This window comes from Eptatretus burgeri, chromosome 9, assembly GCF_056783735.1.
Source record: "Eptatretus burgeri isolate ZD-2024b chromosome 9, Ebu_testis_v1, whole genome shotgun sequence".
Lineage (NCBI taxonomy): Eukaryota > Metazoa > Chordata > Myxini > Myxiniformes > Myxinidae > Eptatretus > Eptatretus burgeri.
In genome coordinates, this window is record NC_140969.1 from 91,726,994 (window position 1) to 91,747,039 (window position 20,046).

At 44.5% G+C, this 20,046-nt stretch overlaps 1 protein-coding gene and 1 long non-coding RNA gene across 4 annotated transcripts in view; one reads left to right on the forward strand and one right to left on the reverse strand.

Annotated features, from left to right (window-relative positions):
* Positions 1-16,457, reverse strand: part of LOC147020604 (glucagon-like peptide 1 receptor) — a 109,413-nt gene extending 92,956 nt beyond the window's left edge. For both annotated transcript variants that reach the window (XM_085896089.1, XM_085896088.1), the window contains exons 1-3: positions 16,285-16,457; positions 16,046-16,176; positions 13,245-13,433 (exon numbers count right to left, since the gene is read on the reverse strand). In XM_085896089.1, the coding sequence (XP_085752215.1) occupies positions 13,245-13,433; positions 16,046-16,060 (204 nt within the window). In that variant the 5' untranslated portion in view covers positions 16,061-16,176; positions 16,285-16,457. The remainder of the gene's footprint in view (positions 1-13,244; positions 13,434-16,045; positions 16,177-16,284) is intronic.
* On the forward strand, positions 610-13,392 carry LOC147020605 (uncharacterized). Of its 2 annotated transcripts, XR_015061892.1 has the most exons (4): positions 610-938; positions 8,343-8,469; positions 8,553-8,711; positions 13,259-13,392. It is a non-coding gene; the product is annotated as an uncharacterized LOC147020605 (long non-coding RNA). The 2 variants fall into 2 exon arrangements; XR_015061891.1 differs by lacking the exon at positions 8,343-8,469 and having other exon boundaries at positions 622-938; positions 8,556-8,711.
* Positions 16,458-20,046: the final 3,589 nt, after the last annotated feature.

The window sequence follows — 20,046 nt, forward strand, 5'->3', positions numbered from 1 at the left end:
CTATCCCTCTCAACTTTACCCTCTGTGTCATGTCTTAAAATATAAAAAAAAAATACAACAAAAAATGCCTTCACCTCACGTTTTACCTCACGTAACAACATGACTTCCTGTACCAACTCTTCTTCTGACGATTTTCCTTTTCTTCTGTTACCGACCCATATTCACCATAAACTTTCACGATTTTTTCTTCAACCTCTCCTTTACGTAATGCTACCTCATCTCATCTCATCTTAATTAATTAATTAATTAATTAATTAAATAAATAAATAAATAAATAAATAAATAAATAAATAAATAAATAAATAAATAAATAAATAAATAAATAAATAAATAATCTTCATTCTTTTAACCTCTCACATTACACCTCCTGTGACCACGTGTTTCTCTGCCCCCGCTCTTCTTCTTCTTCTTCTTCTTCCTGTAATTTCCATCGAACGACCAGCTTCCTTCTGCATTTGCCGACCAAATTCATCAACACCTACACGATTTTTCTTCAACCTTTCCTTTTCCTCATGTTACGTAATCTTTATCAAAAAATAAATACATAAATACATAAACGGTCTCTTGAAATGTTACAACTACCTCCTTCACACATGTGGTTCTCAGTGTGTAGACCTTATTCAGATGACGTCACCGGTCACGTGACTGTGGCAGCTCCGCCATATTGAGCGGCAAGAAAATAATACCGCGTCCATAATAACCGATCGTCTCCACTTTAACTACACCGTTACTTCCAAGCAAGCGATTTTTTTTTCTGCAAATGGGTAAGAGTTGTTGTGCCCCATGATGTACTCAGCGATATACTAAAGGCTCTGGAGTGCAGTTTTACCGCTTTTCCGCCGAAGTAGACCGACAGAATCTTTGGATATCGGTTCTGAGAAGAGAAAAATGGCGACCTGGCGAACCTGACTGGTTGTGAGGCCTTCATTTTGTCTCCGGTATGTAACTAATTTCTGATACGTTATTTCATTAGTTGGTATTAAATAGCCGGTGGTTACAAAATATTGTCTGATTTGTATCATTAAAATGTATTATATCCCTTGTTTTATTGACAGAATGAGATAAGCCAGATCGCCTTTCTAACAGCTGTCGAATGCGCACAGTTCTGAGTTGTTTCCTCGAAACTTGTCTTATTGCTCTTACATCGCAGATTAAATTAAATAGTTTTTTAAATAGCATTTTAGAAATTTGAAAAAAAAATCAGTGTAACATTTTCACTGCAGAAAGTCACATCGATATGTATAGTACATAAAATATACCCATCAGAGATGGGGAATCCCCCGCCATTGAAACATTTTTTTTCAAGATGGCCGCCCCAGTCGGCCATCTTGGATCCGGCCAAGCCCAAAATCAATAGGGTTCTTCCTTTTCAGGTGGTACATGTGTGACCCAAATTTCAAATCGATATGGCGAAGAGTTTATGAGTTATCGCACTCACAGCTATAAATGTTGACGCCCAGCCAGACGGACGGACAGACGGACGACCCGGGTGACAACAATATCCCCCTTCCACCACACGGCGGGGGATAAAAAACTAGCACTTGGAAATATCCACAGCAGTGTGGCATTACACCGTATGTTTGCCATGGAAAAAATATAATGTATCTGTAAGCAAACTGACGAACGAAGATTTTCTACAAACTTAGCATTTAGACAAGAGCTTCACTTGAAATTAACTTGTGGCAGCAGTCAGGTTAAAAAAAGTGATGCTGGTTGCTGAACAAAACAAGCAACAACGATAATACAATAATAGTGAAATTATGAAAGAAACCAGGCTTACCTTTGCCCTCACGATAATACAGTTCTTGTCAGCTTTCGTCGAGATTATGTCACTAACAAACCCGGCGACATAATATGAGTACGCGTCCATACTCTTGAAGGCTTTCAGGCTGGCTTGAGTGTAAGGACTCGTCGTTTCAACAAGGTTAACATAGATGTCAGGGAAAACGATTTGAGGCCAAAATTTCCTTTCTGTTGTCCATAATTGTCCTTTGAAATAATATAAGGATCTTCACTAAGACCACACAACTTCAGTTTTTCGCAGTACCTCTTCTTAGAAATATCATCTAATCCATGGAAATAGCCCAGAAGTTCGCGTGACACGTGCGTGGTAGCCATGATTTTTTGCCACTCAATATGGCGGAGCCTAACCTTCCGCTGTGACGTCACTCGCTTAGTGCATCGTCAATTGTATCAGAACCCGCTACTCTTCTTCTTCTTCTTCTTCTTCAAAATACTGTTTCCAATTCAACCTTTCCTCCATCCCGTGTCTAAAACGTCCCACTGTTACAACGTTTCTTTTCTCCATTCTCTTACTTCTCCTTTATTGCATCCCTCACATAATGTCTTTCATCGCATCTCTGACTTGAAAAAATTTAAATTCCGAGTTTGCAATGTATGTTGGTGTTACATCAATCATCCTTTTTTTTCCAGCTCCAGTGCTAATTTACCCCACCTGCTTCAATCTACCTCCTCCTAACTCCTCATAGGTTATCCCCTCTCCTTACCCCTCCCATCTTGCCACTCATACGACCTCCGCTCTTGGCACCTCTTCACTGTCTTCTGCTTTACTATCAGCTTCTCCTCTGTTGTCCCAAAGTGTGTGGTGTTCTAACATCTGTGGGCTCCATTCTAACCGCACAGATATCTCACTCTCTCAATCAGTGCACGCATCATCGGCACAAACATGCTCCTTCCTTCCTCTCAGCACACCTCAGCCTCTTCCCAACCCCTTACATCTTGTACCTCCCCTGCCCGCTCCCTTCTTCACCATACCTCCACCAAGTCTCATCCTTCCCCTCTCCCCACCTCTCCCATCGCCCTCCTGCATCTTGGCCGTGCCTGCTCTCATCGTCTCCCCTCCCTCTCAAAGTAACCTTCACACTCTTCCCCCTCCAAGCTTCCCTCTCACCTTTCTCAAAAACTCCCTTGTCACCTCTTCAACTGCCCTCTGCTTCCTCTCTTATTACTCCCCACTGCACCTCAACCCAGCACCACAGAGCCTTTTCTCCTCCTCATCCGGCCCCCTCCCCGAGCTCTTCTGCAATCCCCCACACTCTTTCAACAACTCTCCTTACCACCCCCCCTCCTCCCCTGTACCCAAAGCCTCCTCCCCTCCCTCTTCCTTTACAGTGTGGACCTCAAATATCCAGGGCCTTCGCTCAAACCTGACAAATCTTTCCATACAGATTGACACTGACAAACCAGACATAATCTGTCGAACAGAAACTTTCCTCCCTCAAGATGTGTCTGACTCCCAAGTATCTCTCCCTGGTTACTCCCTCCTCCGGTATTACAGACCTGACCCTCGTCCTGGTGGAGGAGTTGCTCTCTTCATTAAAGACTCTATTCCTCACTCTCCATGCACCGCCCTCTCTACCTCACATCCCCAGGAATATCTCTGGCTACAGATTCTTCCTCCACTCCCACCTCATGTTTATGTGTGTTGTGCAATCCACCAAACAGTGAAGACTCCATTTCCACCTCGCTCTCCGAAAACATGGACCAAGAAAAAGAGAAAGAGAAAGAGAAAAAGAAACAAAAAGAGAAAGAGAAAGAGAGAGACTTTGGAAGCTCTTTTATTTGCAAAGGAAAGAAAATCACACAAGCCATACAAATAATAACAAAATCACTTAAATTGCAAACATGTGCAACCCAACAACACCGAAGAGAAGAAAAACAAATCCATCATTGACACGATCATAAGAAATTCAACACACCATTGTCAACTTTACAAAAACCTCCCTTTACACACCATTTTTGCGCAAAGGTTTGCAAATCATCTTTCCTTTGACAAAAAGAGAACTCCATACGTAGCCGAGCCATGACAAGAGCCTGAAAGACGACTACTACATCACATAAAATATTAGCATTTGCAAGGAGCTTTGCTTTTCTCGTCTTGTACATTGCCAGTTTTGCAATAGAAATCAGGAAATTGACAAGAGCAATCTCTGAGCTCTTTTTGCAACCAAGTGGTATTCCAAAAACAAACAAGCTCAAATGAGCTTAGATCCTCATCCTCTTAATGATGACATCATAAAAACGAATATGACGTCATTGTGATGTATCAGGTTTGTGATAAATTATCTGTGCTTATGCCCGGCTTGATTCCCGCAAACAAAATTCAAACAGCTTGCCTAGTTTCGGAGATAATGGTATCGGCGATTTCCATTAGCGGCGATATTATGACGTCAACATTTTTTTTCTAGGAAGAATTTCCAAAATCGGAGATGGTTACTGGCTGTGCGTGGGCTTTCTGCATATACGTACATAGCAAGTTTCACGAAGATCCGATGAAAACTCTGGGTTGTGAAACAAAAAATGTCAAAAAATAGGAATGACGTCATAAAAATTGATATGACGTCATAGTGATGTATCATATGTGCGGTAATTCATCTCTGCTAATGCCCTGTTCGATTCCCGCAAACAGAATTCAAAAAGCTTGCCTAGTTTGAGATAATTTTTAGGCGATTTCCATTAGCGGAGATATTTTGATGTCATAACTTTTTTTCTAGGAGGAATTTTCAAAATCGGAGATGGTTACTGTCTGCGCAGGGTATTTTTACATATATACGCCAAGTTTCAGGAAGTTTCGATGAAAACTGTTGGCTGTGAAACAAAAAAGTCCACAAGAACAACAACGTGAGTAAAGGCCCTGTCACACCTTGACGATTTAGCCAGCATATGTCGACGTCTGAAACGCTGGCACACGTCGAATACGTTATGGGTAAGTTTTGTATATGTTAAGAGCACGCTGAAGCACGCTGGTATACGTCGTAGTATGCTGGTATACGTTGTAGTACGCTGGCATACGTCGTAGTACGCCGAGCTCGTCGACAAATTTTAACATGTTGAAAATTTTTTGACGTATGCCAGCGTATGACTCACACGTTCCGCATACGCTGGCCATAAGTTGTAGGCACGTTACGCAATCGTTGACACACGTCGACACACGTTACTTGTAAGTTACTCATAAGTCGAAACACGCCAAGTTGTTGTTGTTGTTGTTTTTTTCTTTTCTTTTTTTTTTTCTTCGGCATGACGGTGATGTTGACACTTCGATTTCTAGTGCGGTTATAATATAATTAATAGGCTGCCGCTCAACGATTTAAATCATAACCGCACTAGAAATCGAAGTGTCAACATCACCGTCATGCCGAAAAAACAAAACAAAAAAAAACCACATGGAGTCTGGAACACTGACGGGTTCCTCCTGTGAACCCCATTTTTATATACCAATTCCCCTAAACGCTGCCAATACGCCATTATACGGTAGCTGTAAGTTTGAAACACGTTCAGTAAGTTCTGTGGTCGTCCGGAAGACGTCAATCAAATATGTCTACGTACGTCAATATGCGTTGGAGATACGTTACACATAGGTTCAAAGCACGTTACTCATAGGTTAGAAATAAGTTTGGGGTACGCTAAACATTACCTCGACGTGTTTCGACTTATGAGTAACTTACAAGTAACGTGTGTCAACGATCGTGTAACGTGCCTACAACTTATGGCCAACGTATGCCAGCGTATGCCAGCGTATGCGGAACGCGAGTCATACGCTGGCATACATCGAAAAATTTTCAACATGCTGAAAATTTGTCGACGTACTACGACGTATGCCAGCGTGCTTCAGCGTGCTTTTAACGTATACAAAACTTACCCATAACGTATTCGACGTTTGCCAGCGTTTTAGACAAATTTTTCATACGTCGGCATACGCTGGCTAAAACGGCAAGGTGTGACAGCGGCTTGAATCGTCGAGCGGTAGTCTTTTAATAGGCTTCACTACGTGATCGTCGGCGATACGCTGCCGCGCTATGCATACGTTAGACTATCGTTGGGCATATGTTGTGAACGCCGACAACACGCTAAGCATTCGTTGGTCTAAGTTATCTATAACTTATCGAAACGTTCTGTGTACGTTACTAATACGTTATGCATACGTCCAACTCGTTATGAATACGCCAAAAAACTGAAGAAAACATCAATAGTTCAGCGTACGCCAACGTTTTACATACATTTTGATACCTTGCCATACGCTGGCTAAAATGTCAAGGTGTGACAGGGCCTTCAGACTTAGAGATCCTCCACGAGGATCTAAAAAAACGCAGAGAAAGGAAAGTTCATCCGATCTAACAACAGTGATAATAACTCAAAGAGAGACGTGAGTCTCGCACAATCTACATGCGCATGGAAAAGGTCTTCAGGGAGCATACAGAAAGGACATGCCTCTGTGTTCATTTCATTGAACCGATGTCGTAGTACATTGGAAGGCAACACCATATGGGCGAGTCTCCAAGCAATATCACCAGTCCTTTTAACAATTGGTGAAATATACATCACAGACCATTGGAACAACAATTGGATGCCCAGAAGGCAGTTTTTCTTTCCATCGAGCCCCAAATGAGGCAGGCCGTAATGAGGGAAATCGAATTAAAAGGCACAAACGGTAGTCTTTTTTGTCTTTACTGGAGAGTGGCGATGAGGATAGCAAAATAGATGTTGTGGAGTTATTATCTGGCAAGTTATAGCTAGCACATATCTGTGGTGGTCTATGGTGATCACCAATGTCAGCAGTGAAGCTCAGGCCTAAGCACCTAAAAACTTGCAGGACTTCCTTGTAGTACCTGGGCTACACTCCTCAAAGATCTGATACCAATTTTTCTTTAAGATATCCTGCAGAGAACCAGCTGTTGCAATTGCAATCACGAAGGTCCCAAGTTGTGCTCACACCAACACCCAAAAAATGCTGCACGAAGGTGCGTGAGTGATGAATTCCAGGAAAAAGAGCATTGTAGAAAAGAGGTTCGTGAAGGAACCTTTTGCTGTTGTACGTCTCCATTTGCCGAGTTTTTGAGATGAACTGCCAGGCATGCAAGACATCTTGGTGGAAGTCAGGGAGCAACAAAGCATCAACAAGTTGCAGTTCCATGAAAAATTCCCCTCAATCCATGGTTGTAGCCCAGCATACCGGCTTGTTTCAATATGAGGCTCGCAGCGGATTTCCAGGGCAAGGCCTCCAGAAATATAAAACGACGAGCAGTAGAGATACGGGAAGGCCATCACCTGACAAAGAATGTCCACAAGTCCATGGCTCCCTTCCCCCAGTAGAAGGCAAATAGTCTCTGGTTTAAACCAATGTTTGCCATCCCAGAAGAAGTTGAGTAAACATTTTTGGATCAATGACACCAAAGTTACAGGTAGCTGCAGGACAATTATCTTATGCCATAGCAGAGGGGCAACTCAGTTGTTAATGATCAAGGCACGACCTCTGAACAGCAAAGTAGACAAAATTCCTCTCCATCTATTCAGATTATTGTTAATTCTGTTGAGTAAACCATCCCAATTCCTTTTGACAAAACCAGGGGTACCGAGATAAAAACCAAGGTACTTCGCAACCTCCTTTTGCCCATGTCAAACTCATAGGGGGAAGTGGAAGGCCAGTCGATGGTGTACAGCCGACCCAAACTGCTTTACATTTCGACCAATTAATTTGCATTGTACATGCTTGAGAGTAGACATGTAGACACTCGAACAACATAGTAATACCATTGTTGTTTCGAACAGCGACACGTACATCATCAGCATAAGCCGAAACAATAACGGGCTCTTCTGGTGAAGTCACCAGAAATCCCATAAGAGAGGATCGTAAACAAATCATCAGAAACTAAAAGATGGGCCAAAATCAAATTGTTTTAAAATGTAAAACAAATATTCATGGTTAGCAGAGTCAAAAGCCATTTCCTGATCAATAAAAAAAAGACCAGTATATTGTTGGTGAATTTCACACACATCCCACAAGTCTCGTACCAAACAAATGTTATCATGCATAGATCTGTGCAGAACGCAATACGATTGATCCTGATGTATAACCGTGCTTAAAACGGTCTTCACACGGTTAGCAAGTGCTTGAGCAAAAATCTTATAATCTACACAGAGAATGGATATTGGGCGCCAGTTCTGTATCAGTTGCAGATCCCTCTTCTTAGGGATAAGGCAAACAACTGCATGTCGACAAGTAAGTGGTAATAAGCCTTCCTGGAGGCTGTATTAAAAAAAAAAAACTGAGAGCAAAGCAGGGCCAAGCATATCCCAGAAAGTTTTATAAAATTCATCTGGGAACCCATCAAAGCCAGGAGCCTTATGGTCAACAAGGCCGTCCAGCGCAGTTTTAAGTTCACCAAGACGAATGTTTTCATCCAAAAATGTCGCTGATGCTCATCTATCTGCGGTAAATAATTATTTGCAATATTTCGCATTGCAGGCATATCATTAGGCTGAAAGGAAAACACACTCTCAAAATAAGCTTGAACAAAGTGGACAATTTCTGTCTTGTTATCCAGAATATGTCCATGGTGGAGTGACCTGGTCTGAATCCGAATTGGTGATCTGAGATGAGGTTATTGGAGAAAAGGAAGGATTTCATATCAACCGCAATGATGGATTCCATGACCTTGCTGATGATTGGAAGTAAGCGAATGTGTCTGTAGTGAATGGGGATCTCTTTTTGCACCTGTTTTTATGAAATGTGGTAATGTTGGCCAATTTCCAAGCAGATGGAAAATGACCAAGGACAAATTATCGGGTGAAAAGAGCAGAAAGAGGACGTGCAAGAGAAGCAGAGCGGGTTTTTAGGACGTGGGAGCTGATGCCGTCTGGTCCAGTTGGAGAACCAGAGCCAAGGGTTTCAAAAACCTTCTCCACCTTCTCAGGTGCAAAAGACATCCAATGGAATTGACTGGTTAACTTGTGGTTATAATCATTTTTACTTCCGGTAGGTGTGCAGACCAGTGACTCTTTAGCCTATGCAATACTGACTGTAAATGTAGGTATACATTTATACTGTATGCTAATTTTGTCCAAATTTCCTTTGGGTGAGTATTAAAGAAAGCTAGTAACCATTAGGAATGGGGTTATGCATGGAATGTAGGTCAAATTGGGTCATAATGGTGTCGGGGGAGCAATATCGCATGTCACATGTGAAGCAATGCCTGGAAAGAAATCACATTGTGGCCCCAAGATACAAATTATAAACAATCCATATATACAGTCCACATATAATTTGATGGCTCGAGACCGAGCTAGTCAAGGCGGCTCCGGACTGTTAGTCTGTGGGTGATGTGATAAGCATAGAATACCTCAAGGACATTGGGTTTCTTCCAAATTTACTTCAATCTCATGTTAAACACCAGTAGCTACTGTTTAGAAAGGTAATACCTCGGAAAGAATTGACTGAATCGTTTGTGGTGAAATGTTTTTGACTTCCGGTAGGTGGGCCCCACGAAATGCCACAATAAGCTATCTCTGCATCTTCACATGGCATTTGTCCAAGGCAGAATACCCCCTGGTGGATGGGGGCAAATAAAGTGGCTTCAACCTCCATTGTAGGACCCTTCGTCCCCCTGCCATGTTTGGTTGAGATGGGATAAGTAACGACCGAATCCATCGCGTACAGACAGAAAGACAGACACCAAACAGACAGACACCAACCGTAATGGTCATATACTTTGCCTAAGTTCTGCATTGTTAAATACCTGGTTTTGTTGGATTTTTCTTTGTTTATTTTTTTGGTGGGTGGGAGGGGAGAGGGTGAAAACAGCATTAGAATGAGGAATGAAGAAACACTGACAGCACATTGACGTAATCCTCTCGGGTATCTACCAGAAACTGGTTAACTTGTGGTTAGCCCACCTACCGGGCCAGGGAAAAATCTCAGGGGCCCACCTACCGGAAACAAACAGTCACCCCACATGTACACAATCACCCATTCATATGTAATGCTGCCTTCCTATTAGTCTGCCAATGTGCATGTCCCCCTATCCCCAATGGTTCTATGTACCTATGTACAGCGCCTTCAGAAAGTATTCACATCCCTCGACTTTTGTCACATTTTTGTTGTGTTGCAGCCTGACTTTAAAATGGATCAAATTTTTTAGAAATTATTTTCGCCGATCGACACGATATACCCCATAATGTGAAAACGTGTTTTTTTTATTTATTAATTTTTAGAAATTAAAAATGAAAAGCTGAAATGTCTTGCGTCAATAAGTATTCAACCCCCTGAGTGAATACTTTGTAGAAGTGCTTTTGGGGGTGAATACAGCTGCAAGCCTTCTTGGGTACATCTGAATCAGACTTGCATATCTGGATTTGGGGATTTGCTCAAGCTCTGTCAAGTTGGATGGGGAGCGTCGGTGAACAGCAATCTTCAAGTCTCCACAAATTCTCAATGGGATTCAGGTCTGGGCTTTGGTTGGGCCACTCAAGGACTTTCACGTTCTGGTTCTGAAGCCATTCCAGCATTGCTTTAGCTGTATGCTTGGGGTCATTGTCCTGTTGGAACATAAATCTTCACCACAGTCTCAGGTATTTTGCACTCTGAAGCAGGTTCTCCTCAAGGATTTACCTGTATTTGGCTCCATTCATTGTTCCCTCTACCCTTACAAGTCTCCCAGTCCCTGCCACTGAAAAGCATCCCCGTAGCATGATGCTGCCACCACCATGCTTCATGGTAGGGATGATGTGAGATGGGTAATGAGCTGTGTTCAGTTTCCGCCAGACATAGCGCTTTGCATTCAGGCCACAGAGTTAAATTTTGTCTCATCAGACCACAGGATCTTTTGCCTCATGCTATCAGAGTCTTTCACATGCCTTTTTGCAAACGTCAGGTGTGCGGTCATGTGCCATTTTTTCAGGAGTGGCTTCCGTATCGCAACTCTCCCATAAAGCCTAAATTTTGTGAAGTGCCGCAGCGACTGTTGTCCTTCCAGCAGGTTCTCCCATCTCAGCAAAGGAACTCCGTAGTTCTGTCAGAGTGGTCATTGGGTTCTTGGTCACCTCACTGGCAAAGGTCCTTTCCCAGTTGCTCAGTTTGGTCAGACGGACAGCTGTAGGAAGAGTCTGGGTCGTTCCACATTCTTTCCATTTCCTAATGATGGAGCTCACTGTGCTCTTGGGAACTTTTAACACTCTTGAGAAAATTTTTATACTCTTCCCAAGATCTATGCCTCCTCACAATTCTATCTTCAATGGACAGTTCCTTGGACTTTGTGGTAGAGTTTCTGCTCTGACATGCACTGTCAACTGTGGGGCCTTCTATAGAAAGGTGTGTTTCTTTATAAATCATGTCCAATCAATTGAATTGGCCACAGGTGGACTCCAATCAAGTTGTTGAGACATCTCAATGATGATCAAAGAAAATTGGATGTACCTGAGCTCAATTTGAAATGTCATAGCAAAGGGGTTGAATACTTATTGACTGAAGACAATTTTTCTTAATTTACTCCGTTTTAAATTCAAGCTGTAATACAACAAAATGTGACAAAAGTCGAGGGTTGTTAATGGTTTTTGAAGGTACTGTAAACTCAGTTTAGACTTTCCAATACATTGACAATGTCCTGAGTGAAAGACCTCTGCCTTACTACCATCCCAACTTTCCTCTTCTTTCCTCGAAGGCTGTGGCCCCTGGTCCTATCACTGCACATTCTGCTGAAACAAACTCTTCCGTATCTATTTTGTCGATACCCTTCATTATCCTAAACATCTCTATGAGATCCCCGCATAATTACCTCCTTTCGAACAAGTCCTGTTCCTTCAGCCCCTTCTCATAACTTCATTGAGCTCGCCCCAGAATCAATGTACTCATTCTGTACTGAACACTCACTATGGCAGCCATGTCAGTCCTCAGGAGCAGATTTAGGGTTAGGCGACCCAGACGACCGCATGGAGCGCTGGCCTCGGGGGATGCCAGGCTTGGGATGAGCCTGCCACGACGATGTAACAAGGAATAACAAGGAAATTTGATGCAGGAGAAGACCATTGCAATTCGGCCCATCATGCCTGCGCTGCACCAGACACCACCACCAGATTAAATAAATCCGTCAAGCGAACGACTCAATTTAATTAAGGGGATGGGTGGTGGGGAGAAATGGTGAATCAGCTCTTTCCCAAATGGATTCTTTTGAATCACCGTCTCTCAACAAAAAGGGTGGTTTTCGATTTCGTCTGTCACACACGTGGGACAAGGCGAGAAACATCTCTTCCACTGCGTCTGAAACCGTCACGTGATGCCTGGATTTGTCCACAGATCAACTCGCCTGTCCACAGTTGGAGGTCATGTGGGCAACCCATTGGATGAGCCATCTGAGTTATCTGGGTGACCCACTGGATGAGCAACGCAATTCCTCCACATTTACAAGTGCCACTCTCTTTACCCCCACCGCTTCCGGGACACTCACTGCCAACCAAAGGAGCAGCGAGGGCCTGCTCACGAGAGGGTCTTCTAGAGCAGGCCAGCCCACGAAACTGAGCAACTGGGCAAGAATGACCTTGGTCAGAGAGGTGACCAAGAACCCAAGAACCCAATGACCACTACATATATGTGGAAGAATTGCATTGCTCATCCAGTGTGTCACCCAGATAGCTCAGATGGCAGAGCGTTGGGTATGGGTTGCCAGAGGACTGGGGTTTGATTCCTGGGATTCCTGGTCTGGGCCTGTAATTTTTCCACATATATTTATATATTTATGATGTTGGTTCAATCCTGATCATTTCTAACAAATGAGGAAATCATAATAATCTCTGAGAGAGGGGGGGGGGGTACTCTTCACCCAGACTGTTAAACTGGAAATCCGAATTTCCTTTTCGACCCAATACTTGAACCTGACATTGTTTCCTGAAAAAAACTTCTCACGTACACATTTTGACTGTCAGGTGAGCCTCTTTAAAAGATGTAATGAAAATGCTTTCCAAGCGCCGTGTTCCTCTTTCGACTGAGGACATCAAATGAATGACGGTGTTCTGATAAGTTTTTTTTTTACATCATTGGCATCTCTTTAAACATTCTGCTGCCTCACAATGAATTTATCAATCAATCAACTTCTTGTAAAACACTTTCGGGTTTGAAGCAAAATGTAAAAGCGCGAAATGGAGAAAAGTGAAGTTAGAAAATGGAACATAAACCGATATCGGATCACATGTAACTCAAGTCAATTGGCACCTGTTGGCATGATAATGAACTCAGGGGCATTGTTTTTGACTGTTAACCTTAGAATTAATCAGAGAATTTAACATTCCCAATGAATAATGGGGGGGGGGGGGGGGTACTTTGAGAGGTTGGTTCTACTGGCATGGTACTTAGTAGGAAGAACTAACTTTGGTTCAAACACCGAACATTATGGAAGCGCATCCAGCAAGCAGGCAGTTTATGTGCCAAACAAACACGTTTCACTCTCATGTTCGCTCACCTGCGCACCTGCAGGTCCCACCTGGACGGCCATCACTCCTGCGACGATTTCCTGCCAATGACTTCCTGCTACGCTTTCGGCTGGAGCTTCAAGATGCCCCTCAATCGACTTGCGTCCCAGCTTTGGCTCAGAGTGCCCCTTGTACTGCGCTTGGGCTCGCGTGCTGGCGTATAAGCCCCGTCTCTCCGCCTAGAGCAAAGGAGGTGCAAGAGAGGGGAACAGCACGAATGATAGGGGATAATAAAAACATTTTAGTGTATTTCGTTGTTATATCTTGCAAAGTTGGGTTCACATATCCTCTCACCACCTCCTGTGAGCCCCCCCCCCCTAATGAAGCACATGCTGGGTCTGCCCAAGAACAATTAAAGCTCAAAATATAACACACAATACATACAAGGTAATCAAGTAATCAAGCTGGCAAGATTGCTTACAGACATGCACACTCGCCTCAACCTCAAAGGCATCGCGCCTGGGTTCGAATCCCAACCCAACTATAAACCATCAACCTGGTGCTTCACAGGCAGGGTGAGCCATGAATGCGTGTGCCGTCCCCTCGGATGGACGTTAAACTCGGCGTCCCGTCTTTCAGCGACGGTCGGTGGACTTTAAAGAAGCCACAGTGTCCTTCATGAAGAGTGGGCGAGCTATCGCCGGCACCATGAACAAATTACAAATTCCTGCTGCCAAGGCAATGGCAAACAACCCAGCATAACCCTTGCCAATAAACTGCTTCGGCAGCACCGATGCTCTGCAATAGAGTTTGGTACATTAGAATCGGTAGTAGAATCCAGAACTCACAATTCAAAGCCACCAAACTAGCAATGGGCTATTGGAAAGGGGGGTCATCTCCCAAAAGGGTCATTTGTTGCCAAAAGGGGGTTATTCGGAAATGTGGAATGGAAGTTTGGGGTGGTGGTGGTGATGGTAGGGGTAATAGGAAAACAAATAAATTTTTAAAAATTTAAGGGGGGATGAAAGACTTAGGAGATGAGAAGTCAGGGGAACAAGAACAGGGAAAGAGGGTTTGGAGTGGGGATAAGAGTGTGGAGGGGTGTTAAAGAAGTAAACACGTTTATTATTTAGGAGGTGGGTGAAGAGGTTAAATTTAAAAACAAACACACACACACATACACACACTGTTCAACGGTGCTCTTAAAGGAAATGAAGTTAATGGTTTCAAATGACTGTTTCTGTCATTACTAAATGCCCACTGGAGCCAAGCATCCAGTTTTAATGCCTAAGTGCATCAGCCCTCCATTAGTTCAATTCTCCCACGAATCTTTCATCCTCCTGGACTCCACTGGGGGTGAAATTTTGACCCGTTTGTTGATCAGCCATAATTCATACAATTAAATCCTTTAAAGGTTTGTCTGGCGTCTCCATAACATCGTCGGATATCACTCCGCGGGATATCACACCGCCCGATACATGAAAAGGATGAACGCGTGCTTCATCCATGATCCTCAGTCGAGTTAGATCATCTTTCTGGATTTCGTTGGTTGTGGCTGCATTGGTGCTGTGGGTAAAATCTTCTTCTTCTTCTTTCGGCTGCTCCCGTTTGGGGTCGCCACAGCGGATCATCCGTATGAACCGCATAGTGATTTGGCTTAGTTTTTACGCCGGATGCCCTTCCTGACGCAACCCTGGTCGCCTCTTACGACACAGGGATATGGTACACCTATTTTAACCGGGGTATACACCGGCCCAGTATACTGGTACTCATTTCGCCGACCTCGGAAGGATGACAGGCTGAGTCAACCCCCTGGTGTATTAATTCAGTGGCCCAACGGGGCTTGAACTCAGGACCTTTTGGATCCCAAGCCACTGCCCTAACCACTGCACCAACACCAGGCATTGCTGTGGGTAAAATATTAAAATTAAAAAAAACATGACTTCATTGGTGCTGATTATGAGGTTTGCGGCGTCCTTTGAAGGAATTTCATGGACTGGAAAGAAAATTAATTTAATTTATTTAAGATGTTGCCTGGTGTTGTTTTTGTGGCTAGAGTGGTGGGCTTGGGATCATCGGGTCCTGAGTTTGAATCCTGCTTTTTTCTGTTGAATTAATACCGGGTGGGGTTGATTCTGCCCGTCATCCTTCCGAGGTCGGTAAAATGAGTGCCAGCTTGCTTGGTATCCTGTGTCGGAGTGGCGACCCGTCCAGGATTGTGTCCACTAGCCAAGGAGACTGTTTCGGCAGCACCAACGCTCTGCGCAAAGTATGGTCCCGATGGATGGATTCTAGCTGGAAGGATAGCTTAGAGGTATGCACACTCGTCTTTGTAGCTGTCCAGCATGGGTTTGAATCTCGACTGAGCGAGAACCTGTCATCCTGGTGTTCCTCTTGAAAGGATGTTAAGCCGGAGGACCCATCTGCCAGCAATGGGGGTGTCGCTTGACGTTGAAGATGGCCAAATATGTCTTTTGTGAAAAGTTGGTGACATATCACTGGCCCACACTGAATTTAAACTCCTGCCCAAACTGACTGTTGGGACACATTAGCAACGACAACCCAGCAAGCCCAAAACTTGCCAATAGACCGCTTCGGCGACCCTGATGTTCTGTAAAGGGTAAGGTGCATTCGATTAATTGAAAGACTCGATACATCAGTTTAATTGCAGAGAAAAAGAGATCGTTGACATCATCGCAGGTGACATACGAGTGACCATATTTAATGTCATGAGAATAGATCACAGGGATAGGTGATAAACAAAGTGATTGGTCCCACATGTTGTTTATATGGAACCGTCCGACGTGTTAAGGTCATCGAACGGATTCCTTTCACACCATTGCCGTCTTACCCGAGCATGTCGCATCAAAGTGCACTCTTCGGCGTCGAGGCTGAGGACCGAAACCTCCTGATGAAATTGGGAACGCAAACTCGAGGAAGGAAAGTTGTCCAAACACAAGGTGACGGTGACGATGGGGGTATCTAGAAGAGGAGGTTAAACATTAACACAAATGCTGACTCGACACAAAGCACTAAATAGAAAAATCTGATGAACGGAGCATTGTGCGCCTGCGGGCAAAACCCCCTTACACAAGCTTAACTGAACTCGTCGATCAATGTCCTCTCGGCTCTTAACCGACGTTCGAGGCAAGACCAATCCGCAACGTGGTGCCTTCACTCAATCCGGTTACTCGGGACCTCGTCCCAAGTCTCACTCACCTGCTTTAAAACAAAATGTCTGTTTGCTCTTCAAAATATTGTGGCAACATTTTGACCTGCTCCCCCGTCCATGTGATCCCCCTTTCCCCTCTCCCTACTCCTACGTCCTCCCAAACTACTTTTCTCTTCTCTCCGTACTCCTCCGAGTTCCCTGTCCTCCCCTGCTCTCAATTTAGCAAATAAGCCCCTCCATGTTGCGCCTATCATGTACATCGAACTAGTTTACTTACTTTGCATTTGTAAAAACACAGGAAACACGTCAACAGCATAATAGCTTTCTGAACTGCTGCTATGAGGGGGTTACATCTATTTATTACATGTGTAACAGGATCTTGGAAGGAAGGAGAGGGCACTAAATAAATATATATTTTTTAAAAGATAAAATAAATGACAAGTGATAGGAGGTCGTAGAAGGAGTACGAAGGGAGGGAAAGAGCATTTATGGAGAAGACAAGGCAGCGGTGAGGGGATGTGTTTCAAAATTTCTGCTCGACGCATAGAATGCCTTTTGCTGAAAAAATTAATTGAATGAAAATAAATCCCTGATGTAACAACACAAAAAATTCAAATGAAAAATAACAACAAACGGAATGAAAGTACGGGATTAAAAGAAAGCAATCGAATGACGTCACACCATGACAGGTACAACGCACGCAGCGGCCATGATCTTGTGGACGTCACAAAAGGATAAGAAGGAATGGATGTGTTACAGTTACACTGCAGTACCAAATTACATTAACTAAAACACGTTGTGAACCGTTGGTATCTGTACGTGCATTCGTCTGTCTCCCGTTTACGGCGGCCGCTTCCGACGCTGCGTTTGCAAAGCTGCTGATTGGTCATTTTGCTTTTCCATTTCACTTTTCTTGATGCAATATAGTAAGTCACTTAAATGTCCCTTCCAGTATATCTATAAAATAAACAAGAACATCTGGATTAAAGTAGATTTAATACAGATCTTCATGGAGTAGCACACAATTTAAAATAGCTCCACGTGTTCCACACTCTTTAAAGACAAATCCAACCTCCACCGCCTGACGTTGCACCACCATTTCGCGGTGGGCGGTACAAATAGCTCAGAGTTTTGGTTTTGAGTGAAACCCAAGAGAGCAACACAATTAACCTTTTTAAAGTCCATGAAATAATTTAAATTGAGAGATTAACTTAAACTTTTCCAAACACTGGGGACGAAAATTTTTGCTTGATTTTCCCATCACTGGGGACTTTTGCTTGTAGGAAAATAATATACACAAGGATTTTTTTTGTCTTGTCTTCTCCATTCTCTGTCGTGACCTCCTCGAGTGAATGGGGTATGCCATTGTCTGTATAAGCCATCGTGGTTCCAGAGGCACATTGTTTTATTTAGTACCAGATGGGATACCGGCACCCAGCACTGCCAGGGGGAAAGGGGGGTGGAGTGGAGGGCAGATTCCCAGCACTGCCAGGGGGAAAGGGGGACTTGATCTGTGACTTGCTACATGCACCATGTAAACTTGTACGAACTTGTTTCATGGTCAGATAGTCGGAGACTAAGCCGTCTCCCCCACAAGGTTTCCTGGTGAGGAGGGTGTATGATATGGACACCCAGCAGGATTAAAAACAAAACCTGCCAAAGGGCGGAGGAGCTCCTTGTGAGCCATCGGCCATCCATATCTCGTGCCCAACTGTGTCTGCAGACGTCCTCCTGCAGTTGGGTTCCTTTTTTTAAGGAGGTTGGTGGCAGCATTTGCACTCCGGCCACCATGAAACTCTTCACTCCATAAAACACAAGAAAAACGCAAATAAAATTGAAACCCACTCCGTGGGAGTACCTCCTGTGCAGCTGCCCTCCGCAGGGCAGCTCAGCAGATGACGGGATTGGGGCAAAGCCTGCGGGACCCCCACTAATGAATGATAGGAGGAATACCACGGGTTCACCTTCCCAGGTCAGATTGCGGTAGTGTGTGGTGGAGTGGTGCTGAGGTATCATCCAACAGATGGTGGTCTCCTTGGGTGAACCTGAGGTGGTTCCCTTTTGGTGGGTGCCTGGAATGTCCTGTCCCTAAGAGAGGATGATCACCTGCCTCTGTTATCATCTCAGCTCAAGCATTTCAACATCAGTATTTCAGCACTCTCTGAGGTTCAGAGACTGGATTGTGGTGAGATCATGGTGGGTGGTCACACCTAATATTTGTCTCATCGTTGTGATGGTTTCCATGCCCAAGGAGTTGCTGTAGCTGTGTCCAATAAACTGACTCCAATAATAATGGAGGTAACACCGGTCAATGAGCGTATTATGAGACGAAGGATTCGTCACTCCTTAGGTGTCATTTCCCTGGTCTCTATGCTCCGACTGAGGCGAGTGACCTCACCGTGAAGGACACATTCTACGCCACACTCAAGTCTGTGGTTGCCCCAGACGAGATACACTTCTAGTCTTGGGGGATTTCAATGCATCGACTGGAACCGATAGCGATGGTTATGAGACGTGTGTTGGTCCCCATGGGTCAGGAATTGCGAACCAGAATAGCACTAAGTTCCTTGACTTTGCAAGAAGTTACGAACTAAGGGTGGCCGGTTCATGGTTTCAGCGTCCACAAGCTCATCGCTGGATTTGGTATTCCAAAGCTGGCGGTGTGGCAAAGGAGATTGACCATGTCCTCATTGACGGTCGTTGGAGGATGATCCAGAACTGCTGGGTCCACCGGAGTGCTCAGTTCCTCAATACCGACCATAGACTTGTGGTAGCAACTCTGAAGTTGCAGCTTAAATCCGGGAGAATGGTACCATCCCAGCTTGGATGGATGTTGGCAAGCTCAAGGATGAGAGGGTAGCTGAGGAGTTTGCGAACAGGCTGAGTGGACACTTGGGGGGTCTGGGTGCTTTGGGGGGTCCTGAAGAGTTGTGGAATGCCTTCAAGACCACCGTCCATGATGTTGCCGGTGGATGTCTTGGAACTCACTGCAGGGCAAAGAAAATTTTTGTCTCTCAAGGGACACTGGATACCATTGACCAGAGTCGCAGGGCCAGGCTGAATGGCAGAGCTGAGCTGTTCAGGGAGCTGAGGCGTAAAACTGTATGTGCACGAAGGGTGGACAAGGAGGCCTATGTGCGAGGAATCTGTGAGGGGGTAGAGCATCACCTGTGGTCAAGTGATTCTCGTCCCGCTTACAGGGAAATTCGCGCATTGCGTTCATCCAAGCCCATCCCTCGGTGTACTGCAATTAGAGTAGAGAGTGGGAGGCTCTTGACAGAGGAGTCTGAAGTGAAGGCCCGCTGGGCCGGTTACTTTGAGCGGTTGTACCAGGCTGATCCACCAGCTGTCGATTTTTACCTCAGGGATGTTGCTATTCCTATTGTTGACCCTCCAATCAACTGTGGTCCACCTTCATTTGTGGAAACACAGGCTGCGGTGAACCGGTTGAAATGGGGTAAAGCTCCAGGGATCTGTGGCATCCATGCTGAACTTCTCAAGGCTAGTGGAAATGCTGCACTCGTGTCGTTGCATGCAGTTTTGTGCTCTGCCTGGAACACAGGGATCATCCCAACTGATTGGAAGTGGGGCCTTGTTGTCCCTCTCTGAAAAGGGAATGGTGATCGCTAAGACTGCAACTACCGAGGGGTGACGCTGCTCTCAGTGCTGGGCAAGGTCTT